At 33.9% G+C, this 19,553-nt stretch overlaps 1 protein-coding gene across 3 annotated transcripts; it reads left to right on the forward strand.

Annotated features, from left to right (window-relative positions):
• The first annotated feature begins 5,752 nt into the window (after positions 1-5,752).
• Positions 5,753-13,547, forward strand: LOC115451674 (ATP-dependent RNA helicase me31b). Of its 3 annotated transcripts, none has more exons than XM_030180038.2 (8): positions 5,753-5,999; positions 6,423-6,644; positions 6,724-6,805; positions 8,328-8,534; positions 8,850-9,021; positions 9,103-9,253; positions 10,814-11,009; positions 11,088-13,547. In XM_030180038.2, the coding sequence occupies exons 2-8, from the start codon at positions 6,577-6,579 to the stop codon at positions 11,538-11,540; spliced, it is 1,329 nt and encodes a 442-aa protein (XP_030035898.1). In that variant the 5' UTR covers positions 5,753-5,999; positions 6,423-6,576; the 3' UTR covers positions 11,541-13,547. The 3 variants fall into 3 exon arrangements, with proteins under 3 accessions (XP_030035898.1, XP_030035900.1, XP_030035899.1); XM_030180040.2 differs by having other exon boundaries at positions 5,964-6,153; positions 11,088-11,540; XM_030180039.2 differs by lacking the exon at positions 5,753-5,999 and adding an exon at positions 6,137-6,248 and having other exon boundaries at positions 11,088-11,540.
• The last annotated feature ends 6,006 nt before the right edge of the window (positions 13,548-19,553 follow it).

Below are 19,553 nucleotides of genomic sequence, written 5' to 3' on the forward strand. Positions count from 1 at the left end.
AAGGACGCCCTCGGCGTCTACGGCAGCGTGAGGCCAACTTCACACTGCCGTCCATCCCGGGGGTCAACCGAAAAATGTGCAAAAGTTGCACAGAAATGCACTAGGGCGGACAGCCCCCTGCTGCCCGCCGACGACCCCCTTCGTGGCCCCTATTAGTCGCCTCTTACGACAGGCAGGGGATACCGTGGTGGAATTCTCCAAACGCCTCCATTCCACAGGGCGGCTTAGTGTGGCCTAGCGATATTTATAATTATTATAACAGTTATTTTGCATGTAATCAAAAATGGTTTTTAACAATTAATTCTATTATACGCAAAAAAAATATATATTTGTGTAATAGATGTTTGTCAATTTTTTTAAATGTTTGTACAACGGTAGAGGACTATTCACTTATAATGTCCATTATATTTCTATTGTTGCAATGTGCTCAATTTATTAAATCCGTGATTTTGTTTTTTTTATTTATAATTTCGCGCTAAAACGCGTTGTCACGTGACGTGATCCCTATGTGTCGTTATCGCACATATACAAACATTCAAGACAATTGTGACATCGAACCTACACTTTACAACAAAAGTACATATAGAACTGCTACTTGTTACTTTTTCCACAAAAAAATTGATGTGATAGCATATAAATATTGTTCAGTGCCTTTGCGTAGGAACTCGACACCATATAACCCGATAAATTATTCATTCATGTGCCAAAATCAAAAGATTTAAGAAAGAAGTGGTGGATGCGTAGCTCGACGAGGTATGTACAAAATATACGTCGGATAAATCGACGATTTATTTTGTGAAGATGATTTCAATGTAAGTTTATAGTTCTGTATTGTGTGATAAATGTTGTTTTTACCTAAAAAAAACATTTTTCAATGTATATGTCAAACGTAAAATGTGTGATGAGGCTATGTTTTTTGTGGCCTCGTTTTTTTTAAGTTACGAGTGCATGCCATCTGTTCATGCAGTAATTATTACAAATTTATTGATTTTCATAATGCAATGTTTACGTGCGATGACGTCACCAGCAATGACGGCCGGCATCGCGTAATTTTAAGCTTCGAGGGTTATAGATTAAAAATTCTAAATTTTAATGAAGAAAATGAAATATTTACAATACATTTAAACCAAAAAAATGTGTTTAATAAATATTTTTGCCCACGAGTATTTATATTTTTTGGTTACACCAGTCAAACATCCATTTCGCCGGTATTGTAACTTTGACTTTTCAGATGTCTGACGCTGACATTTTAGTCCACCCTGTGATCATAATGGCTGTAAAGTCTTCGAAATGTTGGGAGAAAACCAATGACTAAATATAAAGAGGACAGGCCTCAAAAGTTAGCTATATGAATAAGTTATATTTATGTTAGGAAAATCGACGCAGAATTATAAATATATATGTCTATCTCTTTTACTCAAAGCTTATTTGGAACGCAACAAAAAAAGACAAAAATAATTGCTTTCTTCGAATATGGCACTATTTCGTTTACTTCAACACACTGGGACCGCCTTGCGACAGAAACGCCATTTATTGCAGCCCAGTCAGCAAGTACATGTAGTGTCAAACGACGTAAACAAATGTTCATAAATATTGAATTTAAAGTAATATACTCATATTCTCAATTGTTTAGTGTGTTTATTAGTGTATTTGTTAAGTTTCGAAAATGACTCAGTGTTGTGTGAAAGGGTGCAAATCGAATTCACGCAAGAAAGACCCCGAAATATCTTTTCATAGGTTAGTAACTGTTTTTACCGAAAATTTGCAAATATCTTTGTATATTTACTTTTTGGATTTGTTTTTTATCAATTAAAATGATACGTGGATCTGGTTTGTTAAGCTTTGGACCCTTTTAGGCGTGATTTAAGTACTTACATTAAAATCATTATGTTTGTTTACACACGAGCTTAGAAATTATTGATATCGATATTTTAACAGACGCCCGTTTATCAGTTACGGTTTTTATCTTTGAAAGAATGTTAGAGCACACATTAATATTGTATTATTCAGAACGACAAACTAAGTGAAATTAGACTATTTTTTAGATTACCAAAAAATTTAAAAACTAGGACAAAATTAATTGAGAATATTAGGCGACGTGATTGGAATTCTACACCAAATACATATATTCGTTCTTTACATTTTGAGAAGAAATGCATAAACCACACGTTAAAAGTACCGCGAGTAAAAGATAACTGTTTTCCAATAATATGCCCGGTAAGTAAAATAGTAATGATTATTATACTTAACCTAATTGCTTTAATATATTTCTATGAATAAAATTAGAATTGTTATTGCATAACCAATGAAACATAAAAGAAACAACATAAAGATGAAATGTAAGATACATTTTTACAATTGGCAGCCAATGTTTCAAGCAACGTTTACATGCACGGAAATAGATACATAATCATATTGTTGTTATTGCAAATAATTATTATAATTGATTATCTTAACCACCATATTTACGCTCATTGATTTTAGTTTCCTAAGACATAGCTATGTTTCTCGATCAAAGAGCATAATAACTAATTATAAAATAATACCTACCAAATAATTGCTGGCTACGCTATCTTATTCCATTTTTTATGTATTAAGTAAATATCTTAATCTGTTACTTAAATTTTTAGCAAGGAATAGTGCAACATACGAATATACAAAATGAATCAAACACAACTGGATGTTTGTCACAACAAGTACTGCTTTCTTTAACAATTGTTACTTATAATAAACATAAGTATAGAAATGACTTATATTGTGATATTGTAAGTGCGTTGCAGTCATCATCAGTAAAAAGTTCAGATGTAAAACCTAATAGAAAAAGGCGGAAAGTTATAGGGTGGAACTTTCATGTTAAGGAATTACACATAAAAGCTAGGATTATTTTTCCCTATGGGTTCATTGGGGTAGACCGTGCTCGGGGTACTATTATGAGAAGATGACTGCCTCACGCAGGGAGTTCAAGGCTGCGCTTAAATACGTATAATCTAACCAAGAAAAAATAAAAATGGATATCTTGGCCCGTCATCACAGTAGTGGTGACCTGACTAAGTTTTGGAAAGAAACGAAAAAATTAGTTAGGAGAATAAAGTCAAAAAAGTATTGCAAATTTATTTAAAAAAAACTTTAAAGTAGTAAATTACAGACGGAAAAATGACAATATTAATCGTGTGAAGGTAAGAGTGGTCATGTTTCGGGATTGGGTCAAATTGAATTTACGCCAAAGCAAATAGAAATAATTTTGAGAAAGATGAAACGTGGAAAGTCTCCAGGTCACGACGGCCTTAGCACTGAACATCTATTATATGCGGGCCCGCTTATATTTGACGTTTTAGCGTGCCTTTTTACTCTCTGTGTGAGGCATTGCTTCTTACCAGAGGAACTTATTCGCCATTGGTGGTTCCAATTACGAAGTACAAAACGGGTGACATCTCGAGTACGGGCAATTACAGACCTATTTCCCTAGCTACTGTAATGGCCCAGGTACTAGAACGAGGGATTCAGCTGCACATTGGCAATTTAGATATCGACGATGGTCAATTTGGGTTCCGCCCTCAAGTTTCCACAGATATGTCAATATTCTCTCTGAAGCAAATTGTTAGTTACTATAAAAATCAGGGAACCTCAGTTTACGCGTGTTTTCTCGACCTGAGCCGTGCCTTCGACACGTTGAATCACGATCTGTTATGAAACAAGCTTCGTGATGACGGCAGTATTCCGCCTGAGATTGTTGATTTGCTTGCTTTTTGGTGTCGCAAGCAGAACAATAATGTTAGATGGCGTGGGGAATTATCGGACAGTTTTCAGCTTTACTGTGGGGGTGAGACAGGGCGGGCTTACCTCTCCCGATCTATTTAATGCATACATGAATGACTTACTTGTGGAGTTGAGCAGCACTGAGGTGGGACTTAAGTTGGATGGAAGATATGTCAACAATCTGAGCTACGCTGATGATATGGTGCTGCTCAGCCCCTCGATAAAAGGGCTAGGAAAATTAATAAATATCTGTATGGATTATGTCGAGAATCACGACCTCATTTATAATGAGAAAAAGACGGAAATGGTAATCTTTAGGGCGGGGAAGGGACCAGAGAGAGATCCGGGTATTTTCCTTAAGGGACAGCCCGTAAAAACAGTTGAAAGCTTTAAGTACCTTGGCCATATCGTCACTTCCAGTGTAAGGGACGATGCAGATATTGAACGTCAACGTAGGGCTCTCTGTATTGTGGGCAACATGATTGCAAGGAAGTTTTATAAATCATCATCTGACGTGAAGTTGACACTTTTTAGATCGTTTTGCCAGTCGTTCTACGCGTATCAACTCTGGACTAATTATACGAAAAAGTCATATCTATACTTCTATACTATTATATAAAGCTGAAGAGTTTGTTTGTTTGTTTGTTTGTTTGAACGCGCTAATCTCAGGAACTACCAGTCCAAACTGAAAAAATATATTTGCGTTGGATAGCCCTTTGTTCGTGGAGTGCTATAGGCTATATATCATCACGCTATACCCAATAGGAGCGGAGCAGTAATGGCTAATCTCAGGAACTACCGGTCCAAACTGAAAAAATATTTTTGCGTTGGATAGCCCTTTATTCGTGGATTGCTATAGGCTATATATCATCACGCTATACCCAATAGGAGCGGAGCAGTAATGGCTAATCTCTGGAACTACCGGTCCAAACTGAAATAATCTTTTTGCGTTGGATAGCCCTTTGTTCGTGGAGTGCTCTAAGTTATATATCATCACGCTATGACCGATAGGAGCGGAGCAGTAATGGCTAATCTCAGGAACTACCAGTTTAAACTGAAAAATTCGTTATATTGGATAGCCCTTTATTTGTGGGGTGCTATAGGCTGTATATCATCACGCTATGACCAATAGGAGCGGAGCAGTAATGAAACATGTTGCAAATACGGGGACAATTTATTAGTTTTGAGAGCTTCTGTTACGTGCGCTGCGTAAACGGTTAAAGTTATGCAACAATGATGTATGACGGGATTATTCCTCTTAAAAAGTTCTAAAAAAATATATTATAAAACAAAGTCCCCCGCCGCCTGAACGTCTTAAACTCAAAAACTACCCAACGTATTAAGATAAAATTTGGTATGGAAACAGTTCGAAACCCTGGGAAGAACATAGGCTCCCGGGAAACTACTACTTTTATAATGGAAAACTTTAGCCTGAAAAACTTTGTAACGCGGGCGGAGCCGCGAGCAAAAGCTAGTGGCGATATAAGAGTAGCCTACAACAACATCTTTAGGCATCTAATGGGTCTCAAACCATTGTAGTGCTTCTGAAATGTTTGTGGAGGTGGGTATTGATACATTTAACGCGATACATCGAAAAGGCACCGCGTCCTTTATGGCGAGAGTTGCCTCAAGTAAGAACTCCATTATTATGAGTCTAGCTGATAGGCTGATGATGACGGCAACGTATCAGCGCTGGGTGGAGATAACCTCCAGACTATTATAGTAATTCCTTTTTTAAGTAGAATAAGTTTGACATTAAAATTACATTTTTTTTTATATGGATCATGGGTCGACAATAAAGTTATTATTATTATTATAAATCAGTTTCAGTTTGTTTATATTATGGTTTGTAATAATATGGTAGAACCTAACCCCATTTGTATTTGATCTTTTTTTCGGGCTTATGTATCTCTGTCGATACAAAATTTTTGGTACTAGCATATCACTATTGTAAGGGGCGGAGTCGGCGCCATTTTATGCATTTAATGTGCCGCATGTCACGTGGTACCATATCGGTCACCTCTATATTCTTTTATCATTGGAGAAAACCTAATTCTCCCTACGATCTATTTCGATTTCATTCAGATCTGAATTCCGAATGTCAAACTTCATACTGCCAACTTCATAAAAAATAGTTTGTCTTTAATCTCCGTTTGGTTGGCATTTGGCAAAGTATTGTAATTCTGATTGTAATGTCGTCGTCGTGTATCGAGTGTCTTCGTCTTTTATAAAGTTTTATCGAGGTACGTATATTTTATTTAAAAAAAAATAAGTTATTGCTAATTTTTTACATACGTTTTTAAAATCAATTTCCGAAAGTACAGTTATTCTTCAAGAGCTAGGTATACTGCGACTTGTCAGTGTTACTATGGCGGCCATATTAGAATTTCCAGATCTGTGAGTTAACTTATCCGTTTTAATCGCTCCGATCTTTCTTTATTTGCTTCTACTTCTCGTATAAATCAATTTTGGGATGTTCAAATTATATCTGTGTAAGTTTAGTTGTCAACTGAGTTATATGTGAGACTACAGAACGCCAAGTTATATTTATTTGTACCACTTAGCTTGTTGACGCGTCTAGTAATCTGGTTTACATATAGGTACTACAATTTGCTGTGGACTATCTAAGATATTCAGTATAATAATAGTCATTTTTCTTGTTACAGATATTACCGAACTTTCTGGTTAACGTGATAAACTCAAATAGCTTATGTATTTAAAAGTGACATTTCGTGAAATTTGTTTAGTGTTGGACTTGGACAAGTATTTGTGATTATAAGTTTCTAATTTAAGTCATCCCTTCTGGGATACTTTGGCAAAATGATGACCGAAAATAGAATTAGTTCAAGTAATCACGTCGGAAATAGTATGAGCAATCAAAATAAAGGGTACGTAAACGTTGCTTTGTTTGGATTTATCAATGGAAAGTACCTATCTTCTTCTAATGTACTTGCTGTGTATTTGCAGAGATGTCGATAAAAGCATCGACGACATCGGTTGGAAAGCAAAATTAAAGATACCCCCAAAAGACAGAAGAATAAAGACTAGTGTAAGTAATTTGTTTTACTGTTTTAAAATTTGCATAATATTTAGGTCACTTTTGTGTTCTATTAAATTACAAAAAATAATCACATTGATTGGTATAAACATTTTCGTTTGAATTTATATGAATTTATTGGAAATTTCAAATTGTTGAGGATAGCATACACTAACTTGCATTACCATTTCTAAGCAAACATTAATTATTGCTTTGTTGAGTGTAATAAAAAAAAGCAATATTTGTATTGATAATAACTAAAAAACAATTTTAATAAATCATAATCTTATAATTTTCTTGTAATGTACCAAATTTTATATTTTATGTCACTAACAAAGCTGCTATGTGTTGTATATTTAATTGAGGCTCTGCATTTTCTGAATTTAAGCTTGTTTTACTGTAGCTTACCTTTTTTTATTTCAGTTTTCCAAAATACAAAACCTATAATATATTTTTTTATTAACAATGCTTATTTTGAAATTTAAAATATATCTGACAAAAAGTTTAATTATGGCCAAACATGCACATTCATTAATAATTCATATTTTTTGTTGATCCATTGCCAAAATGGACCAATCATAACCATGGTTTTTTGACCTTACAAAAGACATATTTTTAGTGATTTATTTTTGAGATTGGATTTAAGAATAGGATTTGGATTGTTTATTGAAAATGGCTATTGGTATGGCAAACATGTATATCTGATTGTCATTTTCTTATAAAAATACAATTTTATAATGCTTTAAGCAATAAATACAATTTTCATCTTATTTAGGGATACAAAAAAAAAAATAGATTATATGTATTTTAAAATTTAAATCCTTGATAGAGCCTTCTCCATAGAAACATGAATATTTGGATTCTGGACATGCATATCTGTGTGTCAAGCTCAAGCTTCAGTTTATCAGTGACTGTTAATAAATTACTTACATTCAAGATTTGACATTCATACACTTTTATTCAAAGTGGATGCAAAGATTTATCTCTTATCAAACAATGTTTGACTAATATTAAAATCTTATATTTTTAATTGATTTACATAAACTGGTCTTTGAACTTTCTCAGTCATCAATGCACAAGAATTTATAACAATTTTTTTGTATAATTCTTTGTTTTACAAAATAAAGTAGGATTTCAAAGATTAGACTTTGTGGCACATGTATATGCTTTTGAAGTCTAAATAAATGCTCGAGTGTAGTCAATTGCATTAGTTCCTACATATTTGGTGTACATAATTAAGTAATCTGAGTGCTTTGGTGGCGTAGTTGAATTATGGTATGAGTGCAATGCCAGGGTCTCTTGTTTGATCCCTGGGTCGGGTCTATTAATGTTGGGTTGTTCTACTCAGTATCAGCACCAAGTCTGGAATAAGTGCCTGATATAGCGATAGGATCTCCCCCCTATAGCATCATGGGGCAAAATACACATGGTGGAAAGTCGGTGTACAAGGTGCGCCTCTACTTATCCTTTCGGGGATATAATAAAGACGTGGGGTTATGTATTAGGAAAACTGTAACTTTGTATATTTCTGTAGGATGTGACAGACACACGTGGTAATGAGTTTGAAGAGTTTTGCCTAAAACGAGAGTTGCTAATGGGTATATTTGAAAAGGGTTGGGAAAAACCTTCTCCCATTCAAGAGGCTTCTATTCCCATTGCACTAAGTGGCAAAGATATCCTCGCGAGAGCTAAAAATGGAACAGGAAAAACTGGCGCTTACTGTATTCCAGTTTTAGAACAGGTATGCAATTTCATATTAGAAATTTAATTAACATAATATGATTTTACAAATTGTAAATGCTTTTTTAATTTTTAACTATATGTTTTCACTATATTTTACGATACTTCTTTTTATTAAAGAGATGGTATACATACAGATTAAACTAATATCATGGAGAAATCATTTTATGTTCTATTATTTAAATCATAATGATGAGATATTTGGATTCCCCTTCACTTTCCATGAGTGATAAAACAATAATCTGAAAATTAATGCATAAACATAAAAAAATATCTAACAACAATTTGTGATTCAATGATGCTGAAATTATTCTAGGTGGATCCAAAAAAAGATGCTATTCAAGCTTTAATTGTGGTACCAACTAGGGAATTAGCACTCCAAACATCACAAATATGTATTGAACTGGCGAAGCATACAGACATTCGGGTTATGGTAACTACTGGAGGAACTAATCTCCGAGATGACATAATGCGTATTTATCAAAATGGTAATCAGACACTGTAACAACCATAACAAATAATGGAATGAAAACTGCAAAGAGTATATTACAGAGACATTGGTTTTTCAGTTCAAGTTATAATTGCTACGCCAGGTCGTATGATTGATCTCATGGATAAACAAGTGGCGAAAATGGATCAGTGCCGAATGCTGGTTCTCGACGAGGCAGACAAACTACTTTCTCAAGACTTCAAAGGCATGTTGGACATGGTTATATCAAGGTGAGTAATTTTAGAATTTCAATGTTTAGGTTTTGCTGTTTCGGAATTCAACCTAAATAGATTAATTTTGCACATCTTGAAATATGAAACACTTTCCTTGTTTAAAATCCTTTACTAGTACAAGTGAGTGGATATAAGAAAGCTTTAATTATTTTTATTTTGGTTTTAAATAAACCATGGTCAAATTATTATTTAATTCTCGTATAAAATTACAAAGATGGCATTTTTTTCAACCATTATAAAATAATTTGGCGCGCGGCCGATTCCGTGATAATATGCCCGACGGGGCAAGGCGAAGTACTGGGCGAAAAACAAGGTTCTGTCATAGGGATTATGATTTTTCTTGTGTTTCTTAAATACAAGTATCAGGTATTATGAAAATCGTTGCATCTCATTTAATATTATCATTTTCTTTAAATCCAGAATTATTAATATATAAAATTTTGTATATTTCAGAATAATAAAAAAGTCATATTTTTCGTTTATATTTTTTTTTGTTGCTTATAGATGTAAGGCCGAAACTATGTTTTTAATGCAGGCCATACCTATGTAGTATGACTTTTGCTTATGACCGACCATTCTAAGTTATTATTTCATTATTGGCCCCAAATTACCTTTGAACCTTGACTCTGAAAAACTCTGTCCAATCATCGTATAGAATCATGTACTTATAATTTTTCGACCTGCCTCTAACCTATCCCGTTTAGAATAATATACATGTGTGGTAGTAAAATCATGACACCAGAGTTTCTTGCTGATTGTTCTCAGGTGAGAACTGCTTTCCGAACTGGTGCTAGAGTTAATATTGATGGAATCTAAAAAATGTATTAACATTTTACAGGTTCAAATAAATGTATTTCATTTCAATGAGAATGCATGTTTTGTACATATTTTGACAGGCCAATGTGGCCGTAACAAATTAATTTCTTACAGAGTTCCTTCAGTTTTACTTAGGGGCTAACTTATGCCCCTAGATTTAGGGTAATAATTAATGAGATGGGTTTATTTAGGGTATTTTTTAATTTCTTTACTGCACTCATATTATATATATTTGTATATTTGTATTGTAAATGATGTGTTGTCAAAAGTTTTAATTCAATTTTCCTTTACTTATCTAACTTGAAACTACACATTACCCACTCTTTGTCGTTATAATTACTGGAACCTTTTTGTCGTTATTTGTATTGCAAATAGAAACAAATGAATAGTAACATAAGACATTTTTTTTTTATAAAAGTTATTAATGCTTGAGGGAAGTTAGTTTGTCACAGTTAGTTAATCTGGTGGTGTGTTTTTTCTGCCATATTACTTAATCATGACACAACTGTTCTTACCTTATGTAAAAGTTTTAATGTATTCTCAATGTTAAATATTGTGTATACTCTTGCTGGAAGTTGTCTTATGGCACGTGTGCACAACTCCAGTGTAGCTGTTTTCTGTCAGGTCCAGACTATCAAATTATCCATTTGTGGATGGAAATCATCAGACCGCAAAGACTTAAGACTAAAAATATGTGTGGTGAGCCCCAAATATTTATTATAATACTATATTATCTTTTAGATTACCGAAAGAACGCCAGATCTTGCTCTTTTCTGCCACATTCCCATTGAGTGTTAAACAGTTTATGGAGAAGCACTTAAGGGAACCCTACGAAATAAATCTTATGGAAGAACTTACACTTAAGGGTGTCACACAATACTATGCATTTGTACAAGAGAGACAAAAAGTACATTGTTTAAATACCCTTTTTTCAAAGGTAAATACCATATTACAATTCCCAATTTATATTGTTAAACGACAGATTAAATTAATTTAATATTATCTTTATTTTCAGTTGCAAATAAACCAGTCCATAATATTCTGTAATTCCACTCAACGGGTGGAGTTGCTAGCTAAGAAGATAACGGAATTGGGTTATTGCTGCTATTACATACACGCGCGTATGGCGCAGGCACACCGTAACCGCGTATTCCACGACTTCCGCGCGGGGCTTTGTCGCAACTTAGTGTGTTCCGATCTGTTCACCAGGGGAATTGACGTGCAAGCCGTTAATGTTGTCATCAACTTCGATTTCCCGCGCATGGCAGAGACATATCTTCACCGCATCGGTCGCTCAGGTCGGTTCGGTCACCTGGGTATTGCCATCAACCTAATCACTTATGACGATCGCTTTGCCCTGCACCGTATCGAGCAGGAATTGGGCACGGAGATCAAGCCGATCCCGAAGGTGATCGACCCGGCGCTGTACGTGGCGCGGCCCGAGGACGACGACTCGGCCGACAAGTAACGCCATGCGACAACCACGCGCTCGCGTTTTACGCACGCAACTACTATCTGGACTTGCTGACTTGTGAATGGAAATAGTTTAAAGCTACAAAAACAAAAAACTTATTTGTAAAAAGTGTAATGAATTTATTGTAACAAAATGTGCGTGTACATAGTTTATCGTGAAAAGACTTTAACCCGCAATGGGTTACTTTTTTTAAAGTGTATATAAAAACGAACATCAGGACTTACAGTAGGTACATCTCGCTCTTTGTCCATATTGGATATTGGGCGTGAATTACTTCATTGTTGAAACCTAAAATATTTATCGGAATATTAACTGTATGAGTCTACCTAGATTTGTCATTGAACGTACATAAATTGTGGTAGAGTCTACAGATATCAATGTGAATGCCTACCCATAGAATTATATTTGAGCTAGCACTGATTTAATTTTGCTATAAAAAAAATACTTTGTCTGATATGGGTAGGTAGATAGACTAGCTCAAATATCAAGTATTGTCTCGGAATATTTCAAAAATCAGCATTAGAGCGACGTTATTTCTGGCTGCTTGAAATAATGTCTGGTCAGATCAAGCCGTTGTCAGTAAGGTCAGAGCGACATTAATTCACTTTGAACAAATCCAAATCAGTAAAAAATATCTTGGTACGGCAGTTGATCCATGATCATAATATTTTGATCACTGTGGATATGTTACATTGACCTGGCTGAACTGTATTTGTTATCATACACATTATCCTTTTTTTGCAAGCAGTATTAGTCACAGTTTTAGGCAAGTGTGCTTTACCTGCTGGATATAAAGGTTTTGGTGGGCAAAGTTCGTGAGGTATAAATAAAACATATTTTATAGTTGATTTTTCATTTGCACACGAGTATTTTCTAGAAATTACCAACAATAAAACAGCTCGGATTTGCCTTCCTTGCCTTATTGGGAAAGTAATTATTATTTTGAAACTTCTCAGGATTGATACTGTGACTACTTAACAAGATAGGAGAATGGACTATTCTTTTACGGCTTGAAGTCATAGCACATTCTTCTATCTGGGGAATTTATTTTAGAGAGCTTTTAGTTTTTCCTTAAAATAACAAGCTTTTGCTCTCTGGGGACAAAAACTTTTCGGGATTTCAAGTGAAGAGTATAATTTGGTCATTTTTAAAACAACGAGATATATATTGTAAACTAAATATTCATAAGCTCGGAAAATAGATTTTATTTCGTTTTGTTGTCTTTTTTGGCTATCATGAAATGTTCAATTTCGTCTGTATTTTAGTTCAATTAAGATGACTGTGATTTCAATACTTTGTATTCATAACTCATTAGGAATAACTCCACGATGGAATTACATTGTATGCAGCACTAGTCTGTTGTATACAGAATTACGACACATGAACTTGTGACGGATCCAGTGAAATTAGATTCTTACAAATGTATCTGTGATATAAATTTTCATGATGGTTGCGCATAATTTTTACTTATTGAGACGGAGATTGGAGTTGTACCTAATTTTATATTGTCTTCCACCTGAGGTTAACAAGTTTTGAAATACAATATAATATGCAGCTTTTAAAAATAAGTTGAAAAGAACCACAAAAGGCCTTGAGAATTTGAAAGAACTCGTTTTAATGTCCAGGATATAATTGTGTAGTTATTGTATAAATAATTTGTGCGAAATGCGAGGCAATCATGTTCACTTAAATACCAGGTGCCTTGTGCCTCGTATGATATGCTATAAAATAAGTTGATTATTTGACAGAAGTAGCTAAACTAGAATTATTATTTGATAATATTTTTCTGCAAATACGCAATAAAAGATGTTATTTGTGACTAAAATAGAGAGCATATCTAATCGATTTTCTATACCAGATTTTACAATTAGACAAATCAGTCCCTCGAATTTTTTTTACATTTATTCATATTAATTGCAGTGTCATGGTTTTTAAAAATCATTTTCTTATTTAAATGTTGTTAACATATTGACCAAAAAAGAAAATAAACTCTTCACGCCATTTCATATTTCATTTTTCAACCCCCGCGTTACTACCGAGTGGTTAGAAGAGAAAATTAACACTAAACGGAACTATTACAATAATAAGTACCTAACTGAAGACAAGATATTATTTGTTGCTATCTCACCGCGGAGAGGTTTTTCTCTTTCTGTTTAATAAGTTATACAGGGGGTCCCAGAAAGTATTGTCAAGCGGAGGTCCAGAGATAGAGCACTCCTTGGGGTATCCGAATACCAATTTTGAAGTCGGTGCCTAATTAAAATTGCTAGTTAAGCTAGATAAATACATTAACGAATATACGAAAACAATGTGCTGCCAGCGTACAAAGTCAGATCGTCACCGGAGATGAACACACCGCCGCACAGTGGACGGAAAAACGGGGCTCCCTTTCATAGGAATTTTGAAAAAAAAATTGCAGTTTTTCTTAAATCTAAGTATGTGGTATTATTACTATCATCTCAATATTTAATATTATTATAATTTTTATCGGTTTTTTGGTCTCAATAAATAAAAAAATGCACTTTGCAGGTTTTAAATGTATGAAAACGGGTTTTGTTTTCGTCATAACTTTTTTTTATATTAAGATGTAAAGCTGAAACTTTCAGGTATTGTAACTTAGATCCTACCTAAGCTATATGACGTATGACCTTGACCCCAACCGTGCCCGTTTAGAAGATATGAGGTCAATAAAAATGCATGTTTAGTCCATATTCTGATCAAGGCTAATGTGCCTTAAATAAATTAGTTTCTTGAATTTGTCTACGCAGTAATATTATATGATAACTAAAGACCCCACACCACTTATGGTCTTGACCTTAAAGAACCACGTTCCAAAGATATGAATTAATTAAAAGTGCACATTTTGACCATGTTGTCACAGGAACGTAATTTCATTAAACAACTCACTGTCTAAAATTACTTATCCTGGTATTATTATACATTATCTAAAGACTCAATATGATTTTTGACCTTGACCTTGAAGTACCCCGTTAATAACGGAAGCTCTGCTATCAGACAATGACTTCGACACTTTAGCTTATGCGTTGGCCAAAAAAGCAGGCGAAAATGAAACACTGACCGACTTTGCTGAATTATTAAAGCACCTAATTAAACATCCGGAAGATGCTCCAATGCTACGAGCCAGTCTGAATGCAAATCAGAGAGCTTGCTCTGCTGACAAAGCATTGGGTATCGCAACGTCTTTAAAATTATCTAAATGGTAATATAAAACATTAAGAAAAGAAATGAAAAATATGGGATGTCATGTTTTCCCTTCATATGAATTAATACAGAATGAGAAGCAAGAGTGCTATATAGAAAAACAAGGTATGGTGATTACTGAATCAGAAGTAAAACTTCAAATTCAATCTCTTATGTATATCACTGTTAAAAGAATATTCAAAACATTGGAAACTGACTCTACGGGCTCCAATTTAATTCTTACCAGTAAATGGGGATTCGATGGTGCATTTGGACACAGCAATTTTAAACAAAAAATGGACGGTGATGATTCCAGCATTTTTATGTGTTCAGTTGTTCCGTTGAAACTGGCAAGAATTACACTGATGAAGTAGTATGGGGAAATCCGAAAGTAGATTCAACATTTTACTGTCGGCCAATTTATTTTAAATTTGCTAAAGAAAATGATTTAGATATTAAGGAGGAAATAGCTTCAGTAGAAAGGGAAATTGCTGCTATTCAGCCAATTAGAGTTGAACATGTAAGCGTCAACCACAAATTACATATGACCATGATTAACGGCAAGATAATCTCACATCTCTCAGATACATCTACAGCGACATATGATATTTGCAAAGCAAAACCTAAGGGTATGAATAATATCGACATGTTTTCGCAAAGAAGTTTTTCTGTGGATATGCTTAAGTTTGGCTTGTCTTCTCTACATACACGTATAAGATGCATGGAATGCATATTGCACATAGCTTACCGCCTTGATTTCAAGAAATGGCAAGATAAAGGAGATGATCTCAAACAACAATTGGCGAATAAAAAAAAAGCAATCCAAGATCAATTTCGAGATGAACTTGGACTTCTCATAGATGTTGTAAAGCAAGGTACAGGAACCACTAATGATGGAAATACAGCTAGAAGATTTTTTGCTGATCCTGAAACCACAGCACGGATCACAGGAGTAGATGCAGAATTAATTAAACGCTTTCAAGTCATCCTTCAAGTAATTTCATGTGGAGAATTTGTTGATGTTGAAAAATTTCGACAATATTCTACTACAACCGCTCATAAATATGTCGAGCTGTATGCATGGTATCATATACCATCTAGTGTGCATAAATTACTTATACATGGTGCAGACATAATTGAGCATAATAACTTCATTCCAATAGGCAAACTCTCCGAGGAGGTATCCGAAGCGCGAAACAAAGATTTTAAATATTTCAGAACTTTTCACTCACTGAAAAACAGTAGAATTGCAACGAATGAGGACATTATCCATAATTTATTGATTTCATCTGACCCATATTTCTCTAGATTTAGAACAAGAATAAGTCAAATTCGTAATCAACCACTTTTAGAAGAAGCCAAATTATTATTAGTGTCACCCTCTAGTGCAAATTAGGAAATTATGTTAACAGACATCATCTATTATATTATTTTTTTTCAAATAGTTAGATCCATCATTTATTTATAGTTATAAACAAAATACAAAATTTGACTTTTCTTCGATAGTGTATTTTTTTTCAACAAATATTATTTGTTTCTTCACTCTTGAGATGAATTTGCAAAGTTCTTTTCTTGTCTAAAGAAACTTTGTCCCAAATTTAATGATTTTAGCCTAAGTAGTTTAAAAAAGCGATGCATTTATCAGCCAGTGACTTAGTTCTCTAATTTTCATACTTCTTGGGTTGAGTCATTAGGAATTAAGGTCAAAGGTCATATCAAGTATTTACTAATTAAGTATAATACTGTGTCTCAAATCTAGTACGAGACACAGTATTGTTTGAAGTTCATACTCGGGTGGTAATATAGACTAAAGATTTTTTGATTTATTCATCCTTTATACGGGGTCTCTTCAAGGTCAAGGTCAAAAGTCGTATGGGGTCTTCAGTTAATGTATTACAATACCAGAACAATCACTTTAAGACAATAATTTGTTTAATGTATTTAGGTATGTCCGTGTAACAATGTGGTCAAAATGTAAACTTTTAATTAATTCATATCTTTGGAACGTGGTTCTTTAAGGTCAAGACCATAAGTCGTGTGGGGTCTTTAGTTATCATATAATATTACTGCATAGACAAATTCAAAAAACTTATTTATTTAAGTCACATTAGCCTTGATCAGAATATGGGCTAAACATGCATTTTATTGACCTCATATCTTCTAAACGGGCACGGTTGGGGGTCAAGGTCATACATCATATAGTTTAAGTAGGATCTAAGTTATAATACCTGAAAGTTTCAGCTTTACATCTTAATATAAAAAAAAGTTATGACGAAAACAAAACCCGTTTTCATACATTTAAAACCTGCAAAGTGCATTTTTTTATTTATTGAGACCAAAAAAAACGATAAAATTATAATAATATTAAATGTTAAGATTATAGTAACAATACCACATACTTAGATTTAAGGAAAATTGCAAATTTTTTTTCAAAATTCATATGAAAGGGAGCCTCGTTTTTCCGTCCACTGTGCGCCGCAGCACAACAAATGGAATCTATTAAGGAAATATTTAAATTTATGAACTGTACACTACCCAAATTCTTCCCCTCTTACATATAGCTGGTCAAATGTGGGGGTGTATTACACTCTCTGCCCCGAAAAAAAGAATAAAAGAAAAAGATGAAACACCATACATGTGCTTGGTACACCATTCATTACACCTTAAACATAAACGCAAACCTTTTAATTGATGTGAAAGAAATTTACTTAGCTCATAGATGGACTACGCAACAAATATAGCTTAACTAGCAGTTTTAATTAGGAACCGACTCCAAAATTGGTATCCAATATATACCTGTTATGTGAAATTATTTTATGGTTTTGAGTGGTTTTTGAAGGCGGTTAAATTTTTTGTTAAAATGATTTTTATGTGTTATGTAATGGGTCATAACTATAGTCTGTGTAAATTCTATATTTTTCCTACAGCGTTGAATAAGCAGTAAGCAATATATTAAGCGAAACTTACAATATTTATAGTTGCCGAAAGAACAGCTCAAAGGATGCAAAAAGTTGGGTACTTATAAACTTTTTGAGTGGATGCGATTTGTGTGGCTTCTTTATTTATTTTTTTGTTCTACAATATATTTAAAGCACTTTAGCACTGAATGTTTTAAAAGTTTGGTTAGACGACGATTGCTGCAGAGAACTTCAGTTCTAACTCCAGATTTTGAACAAATAGTTTATATTATGGACGTTCGTTTTATCGTCAATGTGAAAATAGTACATATATTTTTAAAATATCTACGATTTAATTTTTATCGCAGTGGCGGCCTTGGAAAATGGGGGATGTCAATAAGGAGTTGGTCGGACCCTCAGTATATTCAACTAATTACTTTTTATATTTGACTATCGTGTTTACCATGGTAAGCATTTTACCTACGAAATTGTTAAAATCCTTTACCTTTTGATTATTTTATTCCCGCCCGGGGCCTCGCGCTGGTACTAGCAAGCGGTACAAATAGAAAAGTCCTCGCGAAAATGTGCCGCCCGGAGCCTCTCATTGAGCCGCCAAGAGGGTCATTTAAAGTAGGTGCTGCCGATTTTAGTAAGACGCCGACAGATTTTCGTGTAAATAAACAACAGTCTTCCAGTGGCGAAGGGTGAAAATTTTCAAAAGGGAACCCGACGGAATATTTTTTACAGTTAAGATAATATAATACGCTGTTCACAATAAATTAAAATCAGTAAAATATAATAATACTTAATAATTTCCTTCTAACATATTATGTCTAGTCTCTAAATTTACAAAATAATCATATATTTTGAACATAGGTACCTAAAAGAGTCCAACAAGAATTAATAACGCCCAAACACTAATTATACATTTAAAATTATTAACATGAAGCTGCAAATTCTCGGGTTACCCTGAAGTACACAGACACGCACGAACACATCGACGCTGGAAAGCATAAACGCTGTAACCCTTGAAATATCGAAAATACGCTTTTTACACCGTTGGAATCAGGAAATTTTTCTGCGTCGAATGAACGCATGCTCGTTGCTCTAGGATGAAAATAAAATTTTGATGATTTTTTTACATATCTCAGACTTTATATTGCTGTAACCCACCGAAAAACTAGTGTTTTTTGTAGTAAAGGTACTTACACCATTTGATCGGTTGTAATCTAAAGTGTGACCATGGTTACTACGTTAATACGGGACAATATTTTTAGACACACTCAAGTTACAACGTTTATACGGTATGTAAATAATATACACTCTAAAGGTTACAACGTTTACATGGTATGTGACATGAGGAGATTACTAATTTAAATCCTTTTACATCGTTTGAAAATACGATCCGTACCGTATCGATCGTTTGAAAATATTTGAATTACTGCGTTAATACAGTCGCGTGCCACCTTTTTGCAGCCGACGAAACGTCTTAGTCGCTTCATGTCGTGCAGTGTTGTGTTTGCTGTAAGTTGGAGCTTTCCGCCAATTGGGCGCTCTTTTAACGATAAGTTATTAATTACATTCATATTTTTTTTATTTATTATACACTAATTAACCATTGTCCAATGTTTCCTTTTATTATGATTTACTGTAATAGGTAAATTATAACCTAACTACTATCGTTATGTAAAATGTAGGAGCAATATTAATTTTAGTAATACAATTTTGAAGCATTTCTTGAGATCTTGAATATCTCTTAATTGACATCGACTAAAATTTTATAATTTTGATAAGCAATAGCAGCAGATAAAATAAGTCTGTGAGTTATAATAAAAACGTCCTGAGATATTTTTTTTCATTTTAAGAATAAATGTTAAAAGTACTTAATTAAATAATATATTTAGTAATT

The sequence above is a fragment of the Manduca sexta genome, chromosome 24 (genome assembly GCF_014839805.1).
Source record: "Manduca sexta isolate Smith_Timp_Sample1 chromosome 24, JHU_Msex_v1.0, whole genome shotgun sequence".
Taxonomy (NCBI): Eukaryota; Metazoa; Arthropoda; class Insecta; order Lepidoptera; family Sphingidae; genus Manduca; species Manduca sexta.

Coding starts and splice junctions, on each gene's coding strand:
- LOC115451674 (XM_030180038.2), top strand. CDS start 6,577: ATGATGACCGAAAATAGAATTAGTTCAAGTAATCACGTCGGAAATAGT. Junction 9,022..9,102: donor AATGCGTATTTATCAAAATG/GTAATCAGACAC, acceptor TTGGTTTTTCAG/TTCAAGTTATAATTGCTACG. Junction 9,254..10,813: donor TTGGACATGGTTATATCAAG/GTGAGTAATTTT, acceptor ATTATCTTTTAG/ATTACCGAAAGAACGCCAGA.